Source organism: Natator depressus, chromosome 5, assembly GCF_965152275.1.
Source record: "Natator depressus isolate rNatDep1 chromosome 5, rNatDep2.hap1, whole genome shotgun sequence".
In the NCBI taxonomy this organism is placed as follows: Eukaryota; Metazoa; Chordata; order Testudines; family Cheloniidae; genus Natator; species Natator depressus.
In genome coordinates this window covers 62,192,362-62,214,062 of record NC_134238.1, presented here as the reverse complement: position 1 = coordinate 62,214,062, position 21,701 = coordinate 62,192,362, and the positions used below count along the sequence as shown (strand labels likewise).

At 40.6% G+C, this 21,701-nt stretch overlaps 1 protein-coding gene across 2 annotated transcripts in view; it reads left to right on the top strand.

The window, feature by feature from the left end:
* The window catches only part of CHD1 (chromodomain helicase DNA binding protein 1), an 85,339-nt gene extending 79,128 nt beyond the window's left edge, over positions 1 to 6,211 (top strand). For both annotated transcript variants that reach the window (XM_074952900.1, XM_074952901.1), the window contains exons 33-37: positions 257 to 435; positions 2,324 to 2,420; positions 2,670 to 2,727; positions 3,806 to 4,016; positions 5,161 to 6,211. In XM_074952900.1, coding sequence (XP_074809001.1) covers positions 257 to 435; positions 2,324 to 2,420; positions 2,670 to 2,727; positions 3,806 to 4,016; positions 5,161 to 5,506 — 891 coding nt within the window. In that variant the 3' untranslated portion in view covers positions 5,507 to 6,211. The remainder of the gene's footprint in view (positions 1 to 256; positions 436 to 2,323; positions 2,421 to 2,669; positions 2,728 to 3,805; positions 4,017 to 5,160) is intronic.
* Positions 6,212 to 21,701: the final 15,490 nt, after the last annotated feature.

Sequence of the window (21,701 nt, the reverse complement as noted above, 5' to 3'; positions counted from 1 at the left end):
TAAATCTTAAATACAATCTAATGCTTTCATATAGGAGCTAATATCACAGCGGGTTAAATTATTACTTTTCCAAAGGAAACCTGTAGTGTAAAAGAATTTTAGGAGCTATGAGCCAGAGGCTTGATGATTCATTTGGCTTAGAGTAGCACTGTCTTTGCCTGTGTAAATATCACAGTAGTAAGGTGGGTCATGTTGTAGAATTTAGCTTTTTTCCCCCCTCCTTCCTGACTTATATATTCCTTTTTCCACTTTACAGTGCAAAGAAAGAATGAGGCCTGTCAAAGCAGCGCTGAAACAGCTGGATAGACCAGAAAAAGGTCTTTCAGAAAGGGAACAGCTGGAGCATACTAGACAGTGTCTGATCAAAATTGGGGATCACATCACTGAATGTCTAAAAGAGTACACAAATCCGGAACAAATTAAGCAGTGGAGGAAGTAAGTAATCCTACATTTTTCATGAATGAAAGGGAAAAATCCATCACTGTTTCCATTAACTAGAGCAGTGGTTCCCAAACTGGGGTTTGCGAACCCCTGGGGGTTCGCAGAATGTTACAGGGGGTTCGCCAGAAAAATTTCACTGATGGTGGCCAAAGGACCCTGGGCATTGGAGGCAACAGGTGGGACCCAGTTGAAGGCAGTCAACGGGGTCCAGCAGTGGGAGCCCTGCGGAGTGCAGAGGAAATTTAAACTTAAATCCCTGGAAATATTCTTTTTTAGGAGAGGGTTCATGAGATTTCACAATTTAGTGAAAGGGGTTCACAGGCTGTTAAAGTTTGGGAACCACTGAACTAGAGTGATTTCTGTTAGTTTCCAACTCTCAGTTCTGGAGAAGACATTGTACTTGTGAAGTTTGCTGATGTAGTGCTGAAAACAAACCACAGAGCATTCATTGATGTTCTCATAGGGTTTCAAAACACATCTTCAGTGCTTAGTTTACTACTTCTTCAGTACACTTAAACTTTGCTCTTTCCTGGCAAATGATTTATTATTACTACTTTGGCCTAAGAGCTTTATTTAAGTATATACAATAGCTGTGTTTAATTACACTTGTATAATTGGTCATACATGGAATCTCTGAGAACTGTAGGGAATGATTGTCTTTAGCATGCTGTTTGTCCAATCAGATATTGGTGTGGTTTGTCTCTCAGTGCCCTATGTATGGCCAAAAAGAAGCCAGAGTTTGCACAGCCACTGTGTGAGTAAATATAATGGCCTCTCCACAACCCAAGAACTTGGGCTGCACCTCATTACTTCCTTCCAAATAGTGTTAGGTAGTTCCGAGTAGTTCCAGGCTTAGCCTTGCCACTTCCACCCTCTCTTTCAAATTTCTCTTTCAACTGTGAAAATCAAAGTGGCACTTAAAGTGTCCACATTCTATATTGCAATCCTGGCTTTTAAAGTTAAATTGGGGACAGCACCAAGGAAATTTCTCTTTCCCACTCTCTCTTGAATCAATAGGGGCCTGAAATTTCAAGGACTTTATTCCCCGCATGGGACCTGCCACCAAATTCTTTATCACCAATTGTTCCCTCTCCCAGTCTGGACAAACTTCCAGAAAATGAATTAGGATTCATTTCCACTAGTATCTTTGTGATTACTCATTTGTGAAAATTAATCTGGTTTCAAGGTAGTAGATACATGACCAACCCTTGGAATCATATGGATGCATCCTATCTGCCTCTGCTATTTTCAGGAAATTAGGCATGTAGCACAAAAGTCTTGCACTGGGGGGAAAAAAATCTTGGAAGTTACATCGAGTTTCCATTTTAGAGGGGATTTTCAAAAAAAGGGGGCTTTTTGACCTTGAAGAGATCAACACTCAAAAGTTTGTCCAGCACTAACAATTGGTCCATCAAAAGATATTACCTCACCCATGTTGTTTCTCTTAAGAGAATTGAGTACTCAGCTCCTATTGTAAAGGCAGGTCCATCCTACCCTTAATTAGCAGAGTTTTCACTGATGTCAGTTACATCTTCATGGTCATATCTGCATTCTAAACTAATTATTATAAACATCACACAGCAGTAAAGAAAAAAGAGCGGAATTAATAATACATGTGTAGCATTTAGTGCTTTATATCTTCCGAGAATTATGCAAAATTATTTCTTGTAGTGCTAGATATGCTACCTTCTCATGTGATGGGACCTGATTCACCACTGCAGTACAATTCCATTGACTTCAATGTAGTTACACCAGTGTGGCACTGAAATATCACAATGGTGAATCAGGCCCATTGTATACAAAGTAGCATAAAGGAAAACCCGTGCATGCGGGAAGGCTAACCTGTCTTTTTTTTTTTTTTTTTAAATTTTCCTTTCTCTAGAAATTTGTGGATTTTTGTGTCAAAGTTTACAGAATTTGATGCCAGAAAGCTGCACAAACTATATAAACACGCAATCAAAAAACGCCAGGAATCTCAGGTAATATATTGTTTTATATTTAGAGACATTCTGAAAAGATTTTTTTTGAAGTATTAAAACTTTTAAGGATAAAATGTTAATGGACTCTGAATTTACCTTGTACAAATGAAAATGTCTGATTTAGAGGATATATTTTTGTGTCTTAATAATATCACCTTTTTGATCAGGTGGAATGTTTTAGCACTTACTATTTGTAATTTTGAGATTTAGCAATGCCATGTTTAGTAATGTTGTATTTATTTCTCTTAGCAACACAATGACCAGAACATCAGCAGCAATGTGAACACACATGTGATTAGAAATCCAGGTAAGATGTTCTGCGTGGTGGTGGTGGTGTGTTGAAATGTTTTCGAGTAGGGTATTTGAAATGAAATAAACTTCAATAACTCTGAAACCTTCTAAAACTCCTCCTAGCACTAAGTGAACTTGTCCCTACAGAGGGATAGATTTACTTAGTGAGCCCCAGCATACATACTTTTGTTGATGGAAACTAAGTCAAGCACAAATCCAACTGCAGCTAGTGTTTTTAACAATAATTTGCTATTTGGCAATCCTTTTTATTAGAACACATTTGAAAATACACTTTTGTGTTTAATTATGTTAAGAAAGAGAAACACTTGATGACTCTAGACTAGTTTCAGCGTGGGGTTTTTCTTTGTTTTTTGTTTTCTTGCTGCTGTTGTAATCACTATCATGGATTCTAAGGTCTTCATTTAAAGCAGGGACCAGCAATCTATGGTGTAGGATGCAATGTGTGCCTTTTGTCATTGACGGTGACATTATCCTCCCACTCTCATGAGCTTGCATCCACAATGCAATATTTGACTTGTGTTTCCTCTTTCACTATATATATCTGATCAGGAAGCCATGGTACTACTACTTCTGAATTACACTAAAATGCTATTGTTTCATTAGTTGCACAACTAAAACTTTTGTCCATGCCTTGGACATTTCTCACCTTGAATACTATAACTTTCTCTGCTCCCCCTACTACTGTTCAACATTCCGCTGGTAAAGGCAACATTCCCCACATTGACCTCTCATTGAAACACTTTTTTGGGTTCCTGTCCTTTAATTAATCAAATTGAACTTTTCATCAGTTCATTCTAGATCCTACATAATCTCTACACCTCTAAATTCCACCCTTCGTTTCTACTCTTGTTTCTGCCTATTCACCCCCACTTCTCTCAGCTCACACATTTTTGCTCCCATTGTCAGCTTCTGTTAGAAATCATTATATTTCTCTCACACAGTTAAATCTAAGAAGTTGAAGTGTTGTCCTGTACAATAATCCTTTCATACTTTTCAACTAGAAGTTTTGTAGTTTATGAAATTACCTGACACAGAAATGCATATTCAGCATAGCTATCTATTTTATTAAGCAGATGTGGAAAGACTGAAAGAAAATACAAACCATGATGACAGTAGCAGGGACAGTTATTCCTCTGACAGACATTTGTCACAATACCACGATCATCACAAAGACAGACATCAGGGAGATGCTTACAAAAAAAGCGACTCTAGGAAAAGGCCCTATTCTGCCTTCAGCAATGGAAAAGATCACAGGGATTGGGATCACTACAAACAGGACAGCAGGTGAGTTTTGTTGTTAATCCATAGAAATCTGGGGGAGGGATGTTTTGTTTTGTTGTTGGTATTGTTTCTGGGGATTTTTTAATTGTATTTCAGTTAAGTAGGTGGTTCATACCAAAAACAAGTTGCCAGTTTGTTAGGTCATTGTAGATACCTATCCAACATGTTTTCACATACAAAGATTTCAGAAACGTAGTGAAACTCAAATTCAGTTGATTAGAATACTGTGCTATAATTAAAATGTGCTTTCTTCCACACTTACCCAATAATGTTATGCCTCTGAGTTCATCCACAAGACCATCTACCCCCTGTGCATTTAAATCCCTCTTGAAGACTGTGTGTGTGTGTGTGTGTGTGAGAGTGTGAGTGTGAGTGTGAGTGTGTGAGAGAGAGACACCTTATTTTGCCAAGATGCAGCATTTTGAAACTAGTTATTTCAGCATCAAACCAGTAAACTGGATACCTCCATCCCCCTGTGCATCTACATATACAAATCCTTTCCCTCAGTACTACTTCCCCATACCTCTCTCTCTTAGATTGTGAGCTCCTTTCTTCAAAGACTTTGTCTTTTCTTTTGGACAAATACCTAGCACATTATGTTCTACTATAAACTTATCATAAGTAGCAATAAAGGTAAGATTTGAAGTCAGTTCAAGGAATAGAAAGTTCTGATAAGTGAATATTCTGACCCTAAAAAAAAAAAAAAAAAGCAGAAGACAAGACAGGAAGTAATAGGTAATCAAAATGAAGGAAATTGTGTTGGATGGGAGGAAAAAATTGATATTCTGATATCGTAAGAGGTAGACGTATTTCAGTAACACTGGACAAGTAAGCCGTCAGTGATGATGGGGCATGAGAGCATGGAACGAAACATGGTTACCAGGCTCTTTGGAATCTCTTCATTTTATAACACTTTCATTTTTTCTAATTGAATTTGACAAAGTATATATCTCATCTGTTTTTTTTATATCCATGCTCCCTTTGACAAACACAAGAATAGCCAAGTTTCTGAGCACCAAAGCTTCATTTTGGTGTATAGTGCAGAATTTAAAAGAATGTGCTCTTAAAGTAATTCTGCTAGGTTGCCACCATTTTAACATTTGGTTTTATTACTGTTACCAAAATAACAATTTATCTTATCTTTCAGATACTACAGTGATAGTAAACATAGAAAGCTGGATGACCACAGGAGTAGAGATCACAGGTCAAGCCTGGAAGGAAATTTAAAAGACAGTCGGTCTCATTCAGACCACCGTTCCCATTCAGACCACCGGATACACTCAGATCACCGATCCAGTTCAGACTACAGCCATCATAAATCTTCCAGGGACTATAGATACCACTCAGACTGGCAAATGGACCATAGAGCTTCCAGTAGTGGCCCAAGGTCACCACTAGATCAGAGGTCTCCTTATGGCTCAAGGTCTCCCTTAGGACACTCAGCAGATCACAAAAGTACACCTGAACATACATGGAGTAGCCGGAAAACATAACAAAGACTATCATTTTCTGGACCTTCTTTTAGCCATATACAGTAAACTAACACAGTAATTGCCTTACATGACTTGAAAGACATGGACTGGATATTCTATCAGTAGCAGTATTGTTACTTCTTTCCAGGATGCAAGGTCTATTATCCCAACAGAAGAAAAAAATATTTTTGTATTTAAAGTTTATGCTGCACTGTGCTGCAAATGTTGTGGCACTTTTTTTAAGAAATGGAAGATGTTTACTTTTACAGGGACCTCAACACTGCCCCATTCAGACTGGATCTTACTATAAAACTCTTCATGTCAAAGTGCTTTTAGGCTGAATACAGTTTAAATTATGTTTGTAAATGAACTTTTACACACTGACCTGTGATCGTGTATCAGGAAGGAATGAGGCGTTTGGGTTTTATTTTGTTTTATTTTTCTTAGTAAAGAACTCTCAAGGACCTTGTTCACTTTCCAAAGCTACTTGTTTACATTGTACACTGCGACCACCTTGCCGCTTTTCATCACAAGCTTGAATATTTAAATTCTGTACCGAGAACTGTAAAATAGCCAGGATTTCTCCTGTTTGTGATCAATTGTAATGCCTTTTTACAAAAGAGAGCTGTAAATTATTGTAAATTAATTAAATGAGCTTTTTCCCCCTCTCAGGCTTTTTTTGACTGTTCCTTTCCCCACCAACTCAGGCCTTCTTGTCACAAGTATGGAACAAAATCAGTGTATTACATTTTTGAATAAAATATCTTGATGGAATCACTGTTCAGAATGTAAAATTGGGGAAAGGGAACACTTTATTCCATTTAGTGCTCCTTTTTTTGTTTTTTTGATACTGTGTGTGATACATGTTTTGTTTTTTCTATTAAAATGTCCGTGTTGTGATTGTTGTAATGAAATGGTGAGAAATATACAACTAAATTAGGCTCTGAAAAAAAAATTTAGGTGATTTGTTTTAAAAGGAGAGTTCAACACATGAACCCTTCAGAATCCATATCAGCCAAAATTTATTGTAAATCATTTTGTTTTCCCTCTTCAGTATAGGCAATAATGTCAAATGTGCTATGCAGCCAGTTAATATTTTAGAAGATTTGAGTGACTTTATTAATAGAAATTGTTACAATGCACACTGATTGTAAATAGATAACTTCTATCTGACAAATTAAATTTAACTAAAGGATATATGGGCTCTTGTAGTTTTCTGATGCTGTTTTCCGATGGTGTTGCCTTCCTTATAAGTTAAACATTATTAAAATGTTCTACCCTTAAATGTATACTAATTTTAGTGATTAATTCAAATTCAAGAATATTGTAGCAAAATCATACTTTAAAATGCATGTCAGGAGGAATAATTTAATAAGGTTAAAAATCCAATGACTTGATGGAATACTTCAAATTATATTTTTAGGGTGCTTAGATAATATTTGTCTTTATTTTCCATGGTGGTTTTTTTAGGTCAGCATCTCTTGTTTAGTTAGTTCATGTTCTGTGATCCCTGCCTACAATTTGTCTTTTGTGGATTTTTTTTTTGTTTTTTACATTATGATCATCATCTGAACAGTAATTATTTGTGATGTCACAAATAGAGGTTGAGTCCAGAAGGATAATAAGCAGATGCAATTTAAGAAAATTCAAAGATCCTGGATGTTTATACGGATGTCCCCAATAAAATGCGGAAGACAAATGACAGAAAAAAAGGTATGCAAGCAGAATTTTTTCCCAAACTTTTTCCTGAAGATGACAGTTAAAATATTAACAGAAAAAAAGAGTATCTACAAAAATCCAATATACTTAGACACAAAGTAAATAAGTTAAGATTGAGATCTTGGCTATAATATATATATATATTATATATATATATTTTAAAAAAAATAAATAAAAAGAGAAATGTAACTTCACATTTGAAATAATAAAAAAAGCTGCTCTTCTATTTTTAACCCACAATCTGTCTGTCAGCTGGCTTTGTTGGAACAGAATAAATCTAGAAAAATAAGCTTTTTCCCTAAATAATTTGATTGTTTTATAGAACGAAAATAAAATTGTAATATAAAATACCTCAGAAGTTAGGTCTGGTTTGGTAATTGTGTGTGACATGGAATTTATCATCCCTAAATTTCAGACTGTCAGATTATAGATCACTCAGATTTCTCATTCTTATCTCTAATTGTATAAAATAAAAAACTTTTCTATGTCTGAAAAGATTAAAGTTGAAATGAAAGTTCTTCAAGAATTGGCCCACATGGATCCCCCTGTAGATTTGTGTATCTTGTGCACGCAAACCTGGCATCTTGTTCTCTTCAGTTCTGGTATCATCATAGTCAGGAAATTGTTTATCTGAGCAAGAAATTTTTAGTGGTTAATTTTTTCACCCCCTCTTTGTAAAATTTCGATTTAGTGACTTTGTGGCCTGTCTTTCTTCCCAGGATAGAGAAGCAGGAAAAGGGATCAGGTGTTAAAAGATCTGCAGTAGTAAAGGGAGTGATCCTGCCCAACTGACGTGAACAAAATTCCTATTGAATTTGGTGATGCAGGGTCTGACCTAAATGTCCATTTTAGAAAAGTATATTTAAGATGTCTGGAAGGAGGAGGGCATTCTCCTTGGGGCTCCTTGGTCTGTGTCCCTTTTATCCTTGGGACTCTAAGTAAACAAGATAGGAGACTTACCTGTATCCTCAAGAGGTCTTGAGGGCTCACTCAGCCCAGGCAATTTTCAAGTTACTGAATCTGAAGGGTAAGGATCCAATCAATCATAAACCTTTTAGAGAGGGAAATTGATTGGGAATAGACTGTTCCACTAACAATTTCAAGGAAGCAAAAAAGACCCTGAAACTTTCCTCTAAAAGAATATTTCTCTTGAGGACATTCTATCGAGACAATCTCTAGTTAATAGTGGAAGAAAGATCTCTGATCAGGTGTACACCAGCATCTGCAGGCGACAAGAATTTGAATAAGTACTCTGTAGCCCCTCCTCTACTCTGTGTTCAGTCAAATTGTTGATGTGTGAAATCCCAATCTATCCAATCAGCTCTTGTGTAGTCTTCAATTCCAAGTACCTCATCCTTTTTGTTCAAAGAGGAAACTTTATATATTGGATGATATGTTGGATATAGTGGATTATGTTTCACTCTCGGAAAGCCTTTAGACATGTCCTGGATTCAGGGGCAAGAAGATGAAAGCAGATGGATAGGAAATCTTCATTTCTCTTTTCTCTGAATTGACCAATTACAAAGCTATTATGGTTTGAGATTGTTTTCACCTCCGAAGTGAAATTTACCTTTGTGAAGGTCTAGGCATTAGTCTTAAGATCACAAAGATGTTTACCCAACTCCTACAAACTTCAGAGAGGTTCTTTCTATAGGCTACACTTCATATTCCTCATTGTAATGGAAAAATCATAAACTGAAAGCATTTTGCTACTTCCCAAGTTAAGAAACAGAATTAAAAATCAGAGGGGTAGCCATGTTAGTCTGGATCTGCATGCATGCATCCAACGAAGTGGGTATTCACCCATGAAAGCTTATGCTCCAATACATCTGTTAGTCTACAAGGTGCCACAGGACTCTGCCACTTATACAGAATTAAAAATGTTACCAGATCACTTCCTTTCTGTGTCCAGACTTCTAGCTCATACCACCCAGAAAAAGTGATGATGTAATCGACTAATAGCAATTTTGTTGTGGTTGGTCATTAGAAGTTTATCAGTAAAAGTAAAGTTAAAGTTGAATTTTCACTGATGATCAAATTTGATAAGTTATTTATACAGCATTACAAACATTTGAGGTGGCCATTGGAAGAGATATAATGAAGCCAAAGGTGGTTAGACAAAGAGTTTAGCCACCTTTGGATCCTATTCATAGGAAGAGAACGTAGGTTGGTGGTCATAGATATTAAGTCATCAAGTAACAAATTTTCTGATGTACCTATTCACTGATCAAAGACATCACTGCTGAAAATTCTGAAAGCCATACGGAAGATACTACTGGAGCTGGATGTTCTAAGGTCTCTAAACATCTAGGGGCTATCATTCTCCCTAAAACACCTGGGCTTCACTCTCATTGTTGCCGAGGGAGGGAGGTAGCTATTTTTGCTGAGGGAGCCTTTAGTCTCGTTCCCATTGGGAACCATAGAAGATGGCAACCATTTTGAAAGAATGCAGTTCTTTGTGAAGTTCTCTGAGAAAAAACATTTGTCAATTTCTGATGAGAGAAATTTACCATTATGAAGAATAATGGCAAAAAAGGAATGTTAATTAACAAAATTCTTCAGGAGTGGCCAATCTACTAGATGTCAGTAAATTGTAACTTTATGGAAAAGTTTGAAAAGTTTGTGTTATTTGGTTATTTATTAAAATCATTCAGGACAAAAATGGGTCTGAGACAGGGTGCTCAATTTCTTAAAGCATCAATTTTAACTCAAGCTAACTGATTTACTTGTAAATTTCAGAGAGTTCCTCAAAATTACATTTATTCTGAGTACAAAAGGAAGATTCACTGCATTCTTCATACATAACAAAGAGATTGAATCCCTGCTTTAAGTGCAGAATTCAACTCAATCTTAACTATGGATCTGCAAGAACATCCAATACTTCCATAATTAAAGATGCAGTATGCATTAAAATTATTAATTTTAACTTTGCTGTTTTAATAATGAATCATTTTTGCATTCATAACAGAGGCTTAACATACAGTGAAAGCTTGTAATGTCATAAAATTAATAGATATGCTGACAACCTGCAAATTTCAAATAGAATACTTTCAGAACATTGTACATATTAAATATTCAAGGATAAGGAAGAAACCATCTACAATGTTTTGTAGTATTTAAAAGAATTTACAATACCACCTCACTAGTTGGCACTTTACTGCACCACAAAGCTGAACATTTGCAAAAATGTGTTAAGATTGCAAACTCAAGCACTCACAATTTAGGAAATACCAGATTTTAAAGTTGTTTGTGCAACCTTAAGTCAGCCCCCTTGTGTGTATGCATTGTGAGAGTATGTGGCCATGTAATTAAAGACTATTTTTCCCATGTACCCCAGCTTCATTTACTAGGGTGGACAGTGCTCACTGAAAGGGTAACCATTCAGTATTCCCTTTTATCCTCATCATTCAGTGTTTGGCCCTAGGAGTTATGTAATGCACACCATCCAAATTCTGCACTGAATGCAGAATTATTAATTTTCTCATGAGTAAGGCTACGTTTTAGTCATGGGTATTTTTAATAAAAGTCATAGACAGCTCATGGGCAGTAAACAAAAATTTCGTGGCCTGTGACCTGTCTTGTACTATCTACCCCCTGACTAAATCTTGGGGTATGGGGGAGGCCTGGGACATGCCATGGATCCTGGGGGTGGGCGGTGGTGCAAGGCCTGGGACCCCCACTCTGCACCTCCCTGGAAGCAGCGACATCCCCCTCCCTCTGCTCCTAGGGAGAGGCATGGCCAGGCAGCTCTGTGCACTGCCTCCACCCCAAGAGCTGTCTCTGCAGCTCCCATTGGTCTGGAACTGCGGCCAATGGGAGCTGTGGGGGTGGTGCCTGCAGGTGGAGGCAGCATTCGGAGTCCTCTGGCTACGCCTCTGCCTAGGAGCTGAGGGATGTCACCACTTCTGGGGAGCCCCCCAAAGTAAGTGCTGCCCAGGGCCCTCACCCTCTCCTGTGCCCCAACCCACTGCCCCCCACCCCTCACCTAAACTTCTGCTGCTGCTGGGGGGAGGGGGCACAGTGACCCGAGACTTCCCCGCAGCAGCCAGTGTGGCTGTCCCAGGGACTGCCTGAGCAGCTCAGGCAGTCCCTGGGCCAGCCACAACTGCTGCTGCAGAAGTCATGGAGGTCCCAGAAAGTCACGGAATCAGTGACTTCTGTGACAAACTCGCAGTCTTACTCATGAGTATTCCTATAGTGTATTCCCCATCTGAGAGTGTTTTACAAACATTAATGAATTTATCTTCCCTGTGAGGTGGGGGGGGGGGGTAGTGATATCCCCATTTTACAGTTGAGGAACTGAGGCACAGAGATGTTAAGGCCAAAATTGTCAATGTCCACTAACCTTGGGTACCCATCTTGATACAGCAAAGACCTTAAAAAGGAGACTTTTATTCCTGCTATTTCTTTATCCTCCCTGGATCCTTGCCTTATTCTAGGTCTTCCAAGACTCACCTGATACAAAGGATCAGAGTCCATTTGGTGTCTCCAGGTAGGTACCATAATACCTTCTTTCAACCATCAGGATTGCTTCAGAACTCTTCATCTTTGAGTTGCTTGCTTCTACAACTCATTGTCTGTGTCTTACAGGAACTACTTCAGGTTCAAGCTGGGAAGCAAACTTGATCTGTGCCAAGTGCTCATGTCTGAGCTCATTGAGAGGGTGGGGAGTGGCTTGTTCTCCTCTCTCTTCTCAGGAGATGGCTTATCCATGGGAATGCTGCTGTTTCTTTGAGTGCTTGCATGTGTCCATTTCACTGAAGATGCAGACGCACCTAGTGCACAGTTGTCAGAACTTTTTCCCTCAGTGATACCTATCAGGGTGGCTCGAGCACTCTGTCACACACCACAGTATGCTGGTATAAGAGGGCCAAGATGCCCCTGCCTCTCCTCATTTCCTTCTTAATTCCAATGACAGTTGTTGGAGCAATTTCAGACTTGTCATAAGCTTCTCTCAAGCCTTTGTCTCTAAACCCTGTTATTGTTAGGAAGTAGTTAGTTAAGTTTAAGTTAGTTTTAGCAATAGATTTTAGTTTTAGGTCTTTTTGGACTAGTTTTCATCTTTGGATACCGGGATCAGTACTGGAACCATACCACACTCACCGGCTTTTAAGTCCTGCCGCACTTGCGCTAAACCTATGCTGGTCAGTGACCCACCTCCATCCTGTTTTAAATGTTTGGGAGAATCCTGAATAAGTGACAAATGTCATATTTGTAAGGGAATTAAACCCTGCTCAAAGAAAGAGAGTGGCTCGGCTCAAATATTTGCTCATGCAGGCAGCACTCCGACCCCCATGGTACAGAGCACACCAGAAATGTTTGCAGTTCCTCTGTCCCGTTTACCTGTATGAAAGAAAGGGCTTCGACCCTCCTCAGACTCAGTTCCATGTTCAGGGGTGTCTGTGCCAAAACAGAGTAGAAGCAGAGACTGAGACATTTGGGGGAGAGTCTCTTGCAGGAGCACTCTTCAGCTAAGAAGAAGGGATTGCCGAGACCTGAGCCTATGCCAAGATCATCAAAGGCATTCCCTGAAAGATCTCTGCAGCAGTCTCGTCAGTCATTTCTACCCCCAACCACCCTGCTTAGAGGGACCTGCTTAGCCTCTTGGTGCTACTATCCACAGTGGTGAAAGAAGGTCTGCAACTGGTACTGATGCCTGCAGCGCCTACCTCTGTGTCAAACTCATGGTACCGTAACATCCCATGCTTGATGTAATCAAAGGGCAAGCCTCCAATGATCTGGTACCACCATTCCTGGGATATCTATCACTAGTTCTGCCTCCCCCACCCAATTGAGAGATCCTGTTCTAAGGATGTCCAGGATATGCTTCTGAATAGTAGAAAAAACTTTCAACTTGGGGCACTTACCTGGCCAAATGGATGTGCTTCTCCATTTGTCCTGGCATATGGGTGTATCCCTAGAGCATGCCCCCCTGGACTAACTTCTATACCTAAAACATCAGAGATTAGCTCTGTAAGAGTACATGTGGCAGCTATCTCAGCCTTCCATACCTTGGTGGATAGTAGATCCCTTTTCTCCAGCCCCATTGTTACCAGATTCCTAAAGGGCTTGATCTGATTGTACCCACGTGTGCAAGTCCTATCCCTCCTTGAGATCTGAATTTGGTCCGACCAAAGTTAATGGGACAGCCATTTAAACCCCTTGCAACTTTTTTTTTTTGCTCCACCTCTTTATGAAGGTAGCATTTTTAGTTGCCATTACCTCAGCTAGAAGCATGGGCAAGTTGAGAGCCCTAATTTGAGCCTCCCTATACAGTTTTCCATAAGGAAAAAGTTTGTCCAGCCTCATGAAGGTAGTTTCTAATTTGCATGTTAACCAGGCACTCTTTCCTGATGCTCTCCTCAAAACCCTAGGTGCAAGAGACATTTAATTCACTGGATGTGAGGTGAGCTGTAGCTTTCTACCTGGAGTATACTAAGTCCTTTAGATCCTCCATGCAGCTGCAAATAGGGCTAAGGGCCAAATAGTTTCCACTCAGAGAATCTCATCCTGGATCTCTTTGTGCATTCATTTATGCTACCAGTTGGGTAATATAGCCCCGCCAGATAGAGTATTGATGCATGCCACTAAAGCACAGACAAATTCGGTGGCTTTCTTGGCACAAATGCTGATCACAGATATTTGTAAAGTAGCTACTTGGTCATCAGTCTACATTTTTGCATCTCATTATACCATTTCCTGTCAGTCCAGGGACAATGCCAATTTTGGGTGGGTTGTCCTACAATCACTGTTCAGGTACCGCTGAAGGAAAAAGTTCTCCAACAACTGTGCATGAGGTGCACACACCCCTACAATGGAATGGACATGTGTATCACATCTCAAAGAGCAAGAGTTACAGAAAGGTAGGTAACTGTTTTTATACTAAACCAAATCTTTAATCGGCTCTTCACTTGATTGTCAATATATTCTCTCCAGCAGATGTGAGCAGCAAGAATAAAAACCAATGTGAGTTATTAAGTCAGTAGTGAAGTCTGCCAGACTTCTCCATTTCTCCCCACACACATACTCTAAAAAATGAGCAAACAAGGTGTATTGAAACTTGGTAGCCCAACTTAGACCTAACAGTTCAGAAATACAGATCTTCTTGATCTGCCAAAACAGTTTCTTTGAGTATGTGTCAGTGAGGATCCCACTACAGATACTGAAGCAAGCCTCACCTTTTCAAGACAGCAGTTAGTATTGCTAATGAACAACTAGGGTGAAAAATCAAGAGTTAAACCTTTGTCTTCATCCCTGAGAAGGTTTCTCCAAATTTGCCTGCAAAAATTCCTTCGGAGAACATGGAACCATGCACCACTTCCTACATAAACAAGCATGCTCTTCCCCCTGCTGCAGAGAAGCAGTCAAGCTGTGGAAATGGTGCCAGATGTCATAACCCCAATAGCTGCACCCCCCAGAAGACCGCAATGACCTGGTGACAGACTGTCTTCTCAGGAATCATGAATGGTCACTGCTGAGGTCCATCACGAAGTCTGTGGGGGATGCCACGGATAGGCCTATTTCCCACCAAGAACCAGTACAAATTTCAGTTCTGGAGGTGGCATGAGACTTGGATCATTGCCAGATGCCTACAGTGGAATTAAGGCCTCCTATATGCCTTCCGACCAGTGCTACTAATCCCCAGGGTGACTGCCAAAGCCAGGCCACACTCATCCTCACAGTTCCCTACTGGCCAATACAGTTCTGGCTGACAGACCTTTTGCAGATGTCCACATAGTCACTGATCTAGCTTCCAGGCCAGCCAGACTTATTTTTTCTGGATCAGGGCCAGGTTTTCCACCCAGCCCTACAGTCCCTACAATTGATGTTGGATGTTGGCTGCTGAAGCACCATGGAGAAGGACTGCTCTGGTTAAGAAATCCTATTACAAAGCAAGAAAACCTTCGGGGGCGGGGGAAGGCAAAAAACAAAAACAACAAAAAAAAAAACACACACAACCCAACAACTTACTCCACCAAGTTGAAAAGATTCTTGATAAGGGCTGCTTAACACCGCCTAGATCTGGTGCAGGTACAAAAGATCCCCAATTCTTGCTGCAGTTAAATGGCTCTGGCCTTTCCTGTTGCTCAAAGTCCACTTAGCAGCAATATGAGCACCCCATCCACCAGTGCAGTTGCTCTCAATCTTCTCTCATCCATAGGCATGGAAACTAGGGGAGCAGCAAGTGCTGCAGCACCTCCAGGTTTCACTGTGAAAAGTTTGCAGGTGCTGTCAGAAGGAAGCTAGCATTAGTTCATGAATCGAGGAGCTGTGCTGCACCCGTGTGGTGTGAGCAGGAATTGTGCTTTTTCACATTAAAAGAAAATGAGTACTAGTGGCACCTTAGAGACTAACCCATTTATTTGAGCATAAGCTTTCGTGAGCTCATCCGATGAAGTGAGCTGTAGCTCACGAAAGCTTATGCTCAAATAAATGGGTTAGTCTCTAAGGTGCCACTAGTACTCCTTTTCTTTTTGCGCATACAAACTAACACGGTTGCTACTCTGAAACCCGCTTTTTCACATTGTTTTCAACACACATGGTTTATAGTTTTGTTAGCTGGCTTTCAGGACCCCTCCTATAAAAAGTGTTCCAGAGCCACTGCTCTCATCCACCAGTTTTCAAGTTTCTTAAAGGCCTAACGCACACTTATCTACCTGTCAGAGAAACTGCTCCAGCATGGGACCTCAATATCATCCTTCTGAAGCTGTGATGGAGTGCCCTTCTGAGCCTCTCTTGGAGCACTCCATCCACCATCTCACCCTCAAAATGGTGTTTTTGGTGGTCATTGCCTCAGCCAGGAGAGTGAGCAGGCACTCATGTTCAAGTCCATAAGTTTCATAAGGACAAAGTGGTACTAAAACCTCATGCAAAATTCATTCCCAAAGTGGTTTCCAACTTCCACTTAAGTTAATCAATTACATTTACCTGGGTTCTTCCCCGAACCATATTCTTCACAAAGGGAGAAGAAGCTAAGCACTCTGCATCTCCAGAGCTCTTTGATATTACATCTACTGGGCCAGATCTTTCACGCTGTTCCCATACCTATTTGTGTGGATAGCTGGCCTCTCCAAGACCCAGGCTATTTCATCAGAAAGACTATCAAATGGACAATGCATTGTATCTGACTCTGCTACCAGCTGGCGAGTGTACTTCTCCCACTTGTCTATTAAGGCTCACTCCACCAAAGCCCAGGCAACATCCTCAGCCAGTTTCCAAAATGTCCCAATATCTGAAATTTACGAGGCTGCTAGGTGGCGCAATATACTTTTATATTTGTACAGCGCTATGCGCTGGACTTAGCTGCTAGCTCAGATGCCAAATTTTGGAGCAAGGCCGACTCTAGGCCCCAGCAAAGCAAGCACGTGCTTGGGACAGCACATTTCCAGGGGCAGCATCATTCCAGCCACCCCTTTTTTTTCTTCCAGACAGTTGCGCTCTCGGAGCTGCACACTTAAATGGGGCGAGGGCGCCATGAGGCCCTGGCCACAGCGGGAAGGGGAAGCCCCAGCCCCGGGATGCTGAGCTGCCAGGGCCCAGCCGCTACCTGGGGAGGAGAGGGCGAGTCCTGCCGGGGAGCCGGGGCTGCACCACCACATCTGCGCACTGGCCGCTGCACTGCCTTGTGCCTCCCCTCATCTGCGCAGCCAGGCAGGGAAGGGGGCAAAGCCCCTGCAAGCGCTGGGAGGAGATGACATCACTCCCTCTGCTTCCAGTCCCGCCTGCAAGCCCCAGCCCCACCTGAGCTTGGGATGGAAACAAACCTAGAGCCGGCCCTGTTTGGGAGAGTGGTACTTCAATCTTTGATGCAGCTGATACTCCTCACTGCCGTGGTCCTGAGAGGATACTGCTTGCCTGGGTTCACATCCCATCTTCCCCTAGAGAGGTTCCATACCATCTATGTTCACAACAATATATACCCTTTGCATTTAATAGGGTTGGCTCCCAAAATACTTAAACCTAATTCAATAAGGTTTTTTCAAGGATATTCCAGAAAATTGCCATATCTGTCACAAGGTGTTACCAAAATTCTGACAGAGTAAATCATATTTTAAAGGAGAGTGTGTCTCATGAATCATCCCACATCAGGAGTACTGGACCAATTTGTAAAGTGGGGGTGCTGAGAGCCATTGAACCAAACTGTAAACCCTGTGTATGATGGAAGCCACTTCAAGCCAGGGATTGGGAATAACCTGAATATTGCAGCACCCACAGCATCCCTAGTTCCAGCACCTATGTCTCACACTCACCCTTCATAGATCACTTCCCCTTCCATTCGTTATTGAATAACATTCCTGTGACAACTGCTTACTTCAAACTCTGATATTAGTGAAGTACTTTTAGTTTTTTAAAATATTTTAGCAACTGAAAATGAGAATGAGCACTATGTGAGCAGGAAGTGCTCAGTCAACCACAGTTTGAAAGGCATTGCTGTAAATGAAGGTCTCAGTATTTTATTTACCAAACTTCATCACTTCTGATTTTTATTTTCTAAATTGCCTTTGAATTATTTGGTCTCTCTAGCATTTTCATCATTTTTGTGTTTGCTAATTCTTCTCATGCGGTATAGATGCATTCCTGCAACTATGGTTTAATCTTTCACTGTGGGTATTATGGTAGAAAACACATTCTAATCTTTGTGGGGAAAAAAAATCTTTTTCTACCAATATATTTAAAGGACCAGTTCAAACCACTAGAGGGGAGTATGCCTTCAGTTACTATGCTGAACAATAGCCTGGCTTAAGTATATTTTATAGAAAATTCAGATCTGTGTCTGTTTTTTTTTAAAGACTATTCTTTAAAATGCCTAAATAAATTCCAGGGGCAAGGTGTTAACTTTTGCTTATATAGTTATGCCTGTTTAGTAAATACTGATTTTGTAAAAAATAGTTTACTTGTAATGGGCAATAATTTCCAAAAATGTGCGACCTTCAGTTTAATATGGATGATTTCTCCTGAAGAGTTGAGGATATGCAATGATTGGTCAGATAGTGAAATATTGAAGATTAACCATAAACTTCTTTTTATTACAAGCCTAGTGGATGTTCCAACAGGGAAGATTTTTATGCTCAGTGTGGCTTGTGCTAGTGTCTATTTGCTCTTGATCCTAATTCATATGTAAAGGAAATTTAATTTAGCCATGCTTTGAATTCCAGAGCAGAAAGATCATCTTGGTTACACTCCAGAATTTGGAATTTTGAAGATGGTGGAGCCAATATGTTCAGCTAAAATCATAAACTGAAATAGCTACATGATTTTCATATTGAAAAACAGTCAAAATGTACAAATATAGAGGGGATCAGTTATGTCTGTGGCTGAACTAATTTACAAGTTTATAATTCTAGGGAAATTATCACTGCATAGCCTTAGAAACTTCAAATATTAGATTGTGAAAGTTGCAAAAATTAGAGATGGAAAAGACCTACTGGATGGTACAGTGCTTCTTAGCTGGTGGGTGTGATCATAAGGTAGGCTGCAAGCAGGTACCCACTGGCTGAGTGTGACCCAGATGAGGAAGGGATCACACTACACCAGCCGAGGGAGAAAAACTGGCAGAGTCCTACTCAAATGCTAAGGCCCCACGGATGCCAAGGAAAGGAGCAATTTGTTCCCTCCCACCTCCTTCCTCTGTTGCAGTTGCTTCCCTGCCCCTATCAACGACAAAGCCACTCATAGTGGAGTTCTCATCCCTCAGCTCCTGGACAGGGATTAGTGAACTTCTTCATACTGTAAAGTCCCTTGGAATTCTTGCACTGCCCTGGAGCCAAGCACTGTAAGTGCAAAGGAATGAATAGGAGAGAGAAGAAGCACTTCCAGCAGTGATCTAGGACTTTCATCTACCCTATTGCAAATGCAGATTTGTTGCTAGCATGTCACCCACTCAAATTTTCCAATACTTGAGTGGCAGAGCTTCCTTCCGTTCTCTTGCAAGGTTATCATTCTCTCATCATTTTTATTGTTGTTTACTACTTTTTTTTTAAATGCATAGCACAATGGACTTCAGCACCTTATAGAAAATATAGATCGACTCATTCCCTGCTCTGAAGATCTTGCAGTCTAATGGGGGGCATGGCTCAGCAAACAAAAGCTACACTTTTCCTAAAGTGAACTGGACCTTCTTTGGTCCCACCTATGCCCTTCCCCTCTAGTCTGCTGTCCTTCAAGCCCCCTTACAATCACAAAGCCACCAGCCCACCTACTTCCCAAGATGGTTTCCCTGAAGTCCACAAGATTCAAACCACCTCTCCAAAGCACCTCAGGAGCCAGGCCCCATGCTCTGCATTAAGATGAACCTAAGTGTAGTGGCGCAGTCCCCTGTGTTTGCAGCACTCCCTCAGAAAGTCTGTGGCAGATTAAAGTCAGTTAAAAAAAATTGAGGTTTCTAATGAATTAAATAAGAAAATAAATAATCCAAACAGTGCAGTGCTCCTTGTTTCTTTTACTATACATTTAATTCATTTTCTGCTGCCCCTAGGCTTTCAGTGTGCTGTTGGTTTTTGTATCTAAATGGAGAACTGATGTTTAGAAAGTGCCAGGGGAAAGGTGGGTAGTGGGGAGCTGGGGCTTTTGGCACTCAGAAACTGTGGGATGTAGATTTGCTTCAGAGGCCATTGAGGCTTCTCTTATCAGATGGGATGCATCTCCTCTTTCCTGCTCCCTTTTGAGCAGGCGCTGAGGTGACTTTAAATTCACAAGTTAAGGGGGGCTTTGGATTCTTCATTCCCCTGCAACCCTTTGACAGAAGCTAGCTGCCAAACTGTGCTCTGCCATGATATCTGCTACTACAGCTGGTAGAGAGCTACATCTCTACTTTTCAGGGATACTCCTGGTTTCATACTCTTTTTTTGTTCCTTTTCAGATTTGCATTGCCCCTATCCAAGGCCATTATTTGAACACAATGGAAATAGACACAAGGCTTTAAAGTAACAGTGCCCTTTTCCAGTGCTTAATTTGTAATGAAAGAGGTGCTGGGGCTCAAACAATTTTTTTACTTTCATAACTGATGCAGTAAATTCAGCTCTGGCACAAATTAGCACTGCCCTTTTCCCAACCATACTGGTGTATTATTTTCTGGTCTTTAATTGATTTTTAGCTGCTGTTTCAAATGTAGTGTTTACAGTGTGTCCCTGTTTTTTTGAATACAACATTAAGACATTAATATTTAAACTGATGGTAAAATCATTGTAATTTGAGAAGCACAGGTTTTTTTAAACTGTGTACCATAACTAGAAATGGAACAAAATAATTAGGACTATACACACACACACACACCCCTACCTATTGTCTTGTCATGGGCCAACAGTCAAACATTACTGGCCTCGAAGACATCAGACCATCAATGGGCTGATACTGGACTCCTCCCTTTTGCTGGGCAGATTACAACAGTGGCAAGAAATGCCTTCTTCAATCTTCCATTGACCAGAAGACTGCATCCTTTGCTCTCAGACAAGGACCAACTCCCAGGGATCAATGCTTTCATCACTTTCAGGTTAGATTATTACAGTTTACTGTGTGGGACTGAACATAATTGCCATATAGAGGCTACATCTCAAGCAACACTTAGTAGCCTATTTCCTAAGCAACAACAGTGAATTTGAGTACTTCGCACTATTGATTTTTGATCTCCCCTGATCCCCATTTGTTTCGGGAGCAAATTCCATAGGTGCCATTAGACTTGAGGATCAATAGCTGTTTACATTTCAAACCCAATTTTTCCTGGAATTACATAATATGATCTGCCATTTTGGTTTGAGTCTGATTAAAACATGTTATGTGTTTTAGTTTGGATTGCATAACTTGTATCCTTCCCAAAATAGCTTGAATCTGATAAGCAATTGAAGTATAGGCTGTTGTTTTAAAATGATTAGTTCTAAATATTTTCTGTGATCCATTCTTTAAGTGAATTTTAAAAATTGCAATGTCATAGGCACCTAGAGCTTCAGTGGAGTTTGGTGACCCTTTTGCATTAAAAAGCAACATTAGAATGGTAACACCAAAGTACTTGCCTTCAAATGCAACTTGGGTGGCCAGATGCCTAATTTCCCCTGGTTCATGAGTGACTAGCAGAGCTAAGCTTATGTGCGGCTTATTGCCCACAAACCTGCAATAAGCTTATTGCCCACAAACCTGCAGCCCAGACTTACATCTCTGTGACGGGGCAGAGCTTAGAACACAGCCCTCTGGTTGGCCTCTCCCATTGGCTAGTGTAGGCAGCTCCCCACCTAGTCTGCTGGCTTTGTGTATCACATTCTAAGGTTCCTATCTCTCTCCATGCGTTGTATAGGGAGTCCAGGTGCCCAACTCCGCTTTGTGATCAGTGTTGGTCCTGTGATTTTTCTAGGTGCCTAAAAGTTGGGTGCTGTGATGCTCAGCATTGCAATGCCCAAGAACCTTCATGGATCTAGGTCCCAGTCCCCCTATTCAGCAGTTCTTTTTCAAACCATTTTTTATGGCTGCAAATGGGACTAGATTTTGCCATTGATATTCAAGTGCACAT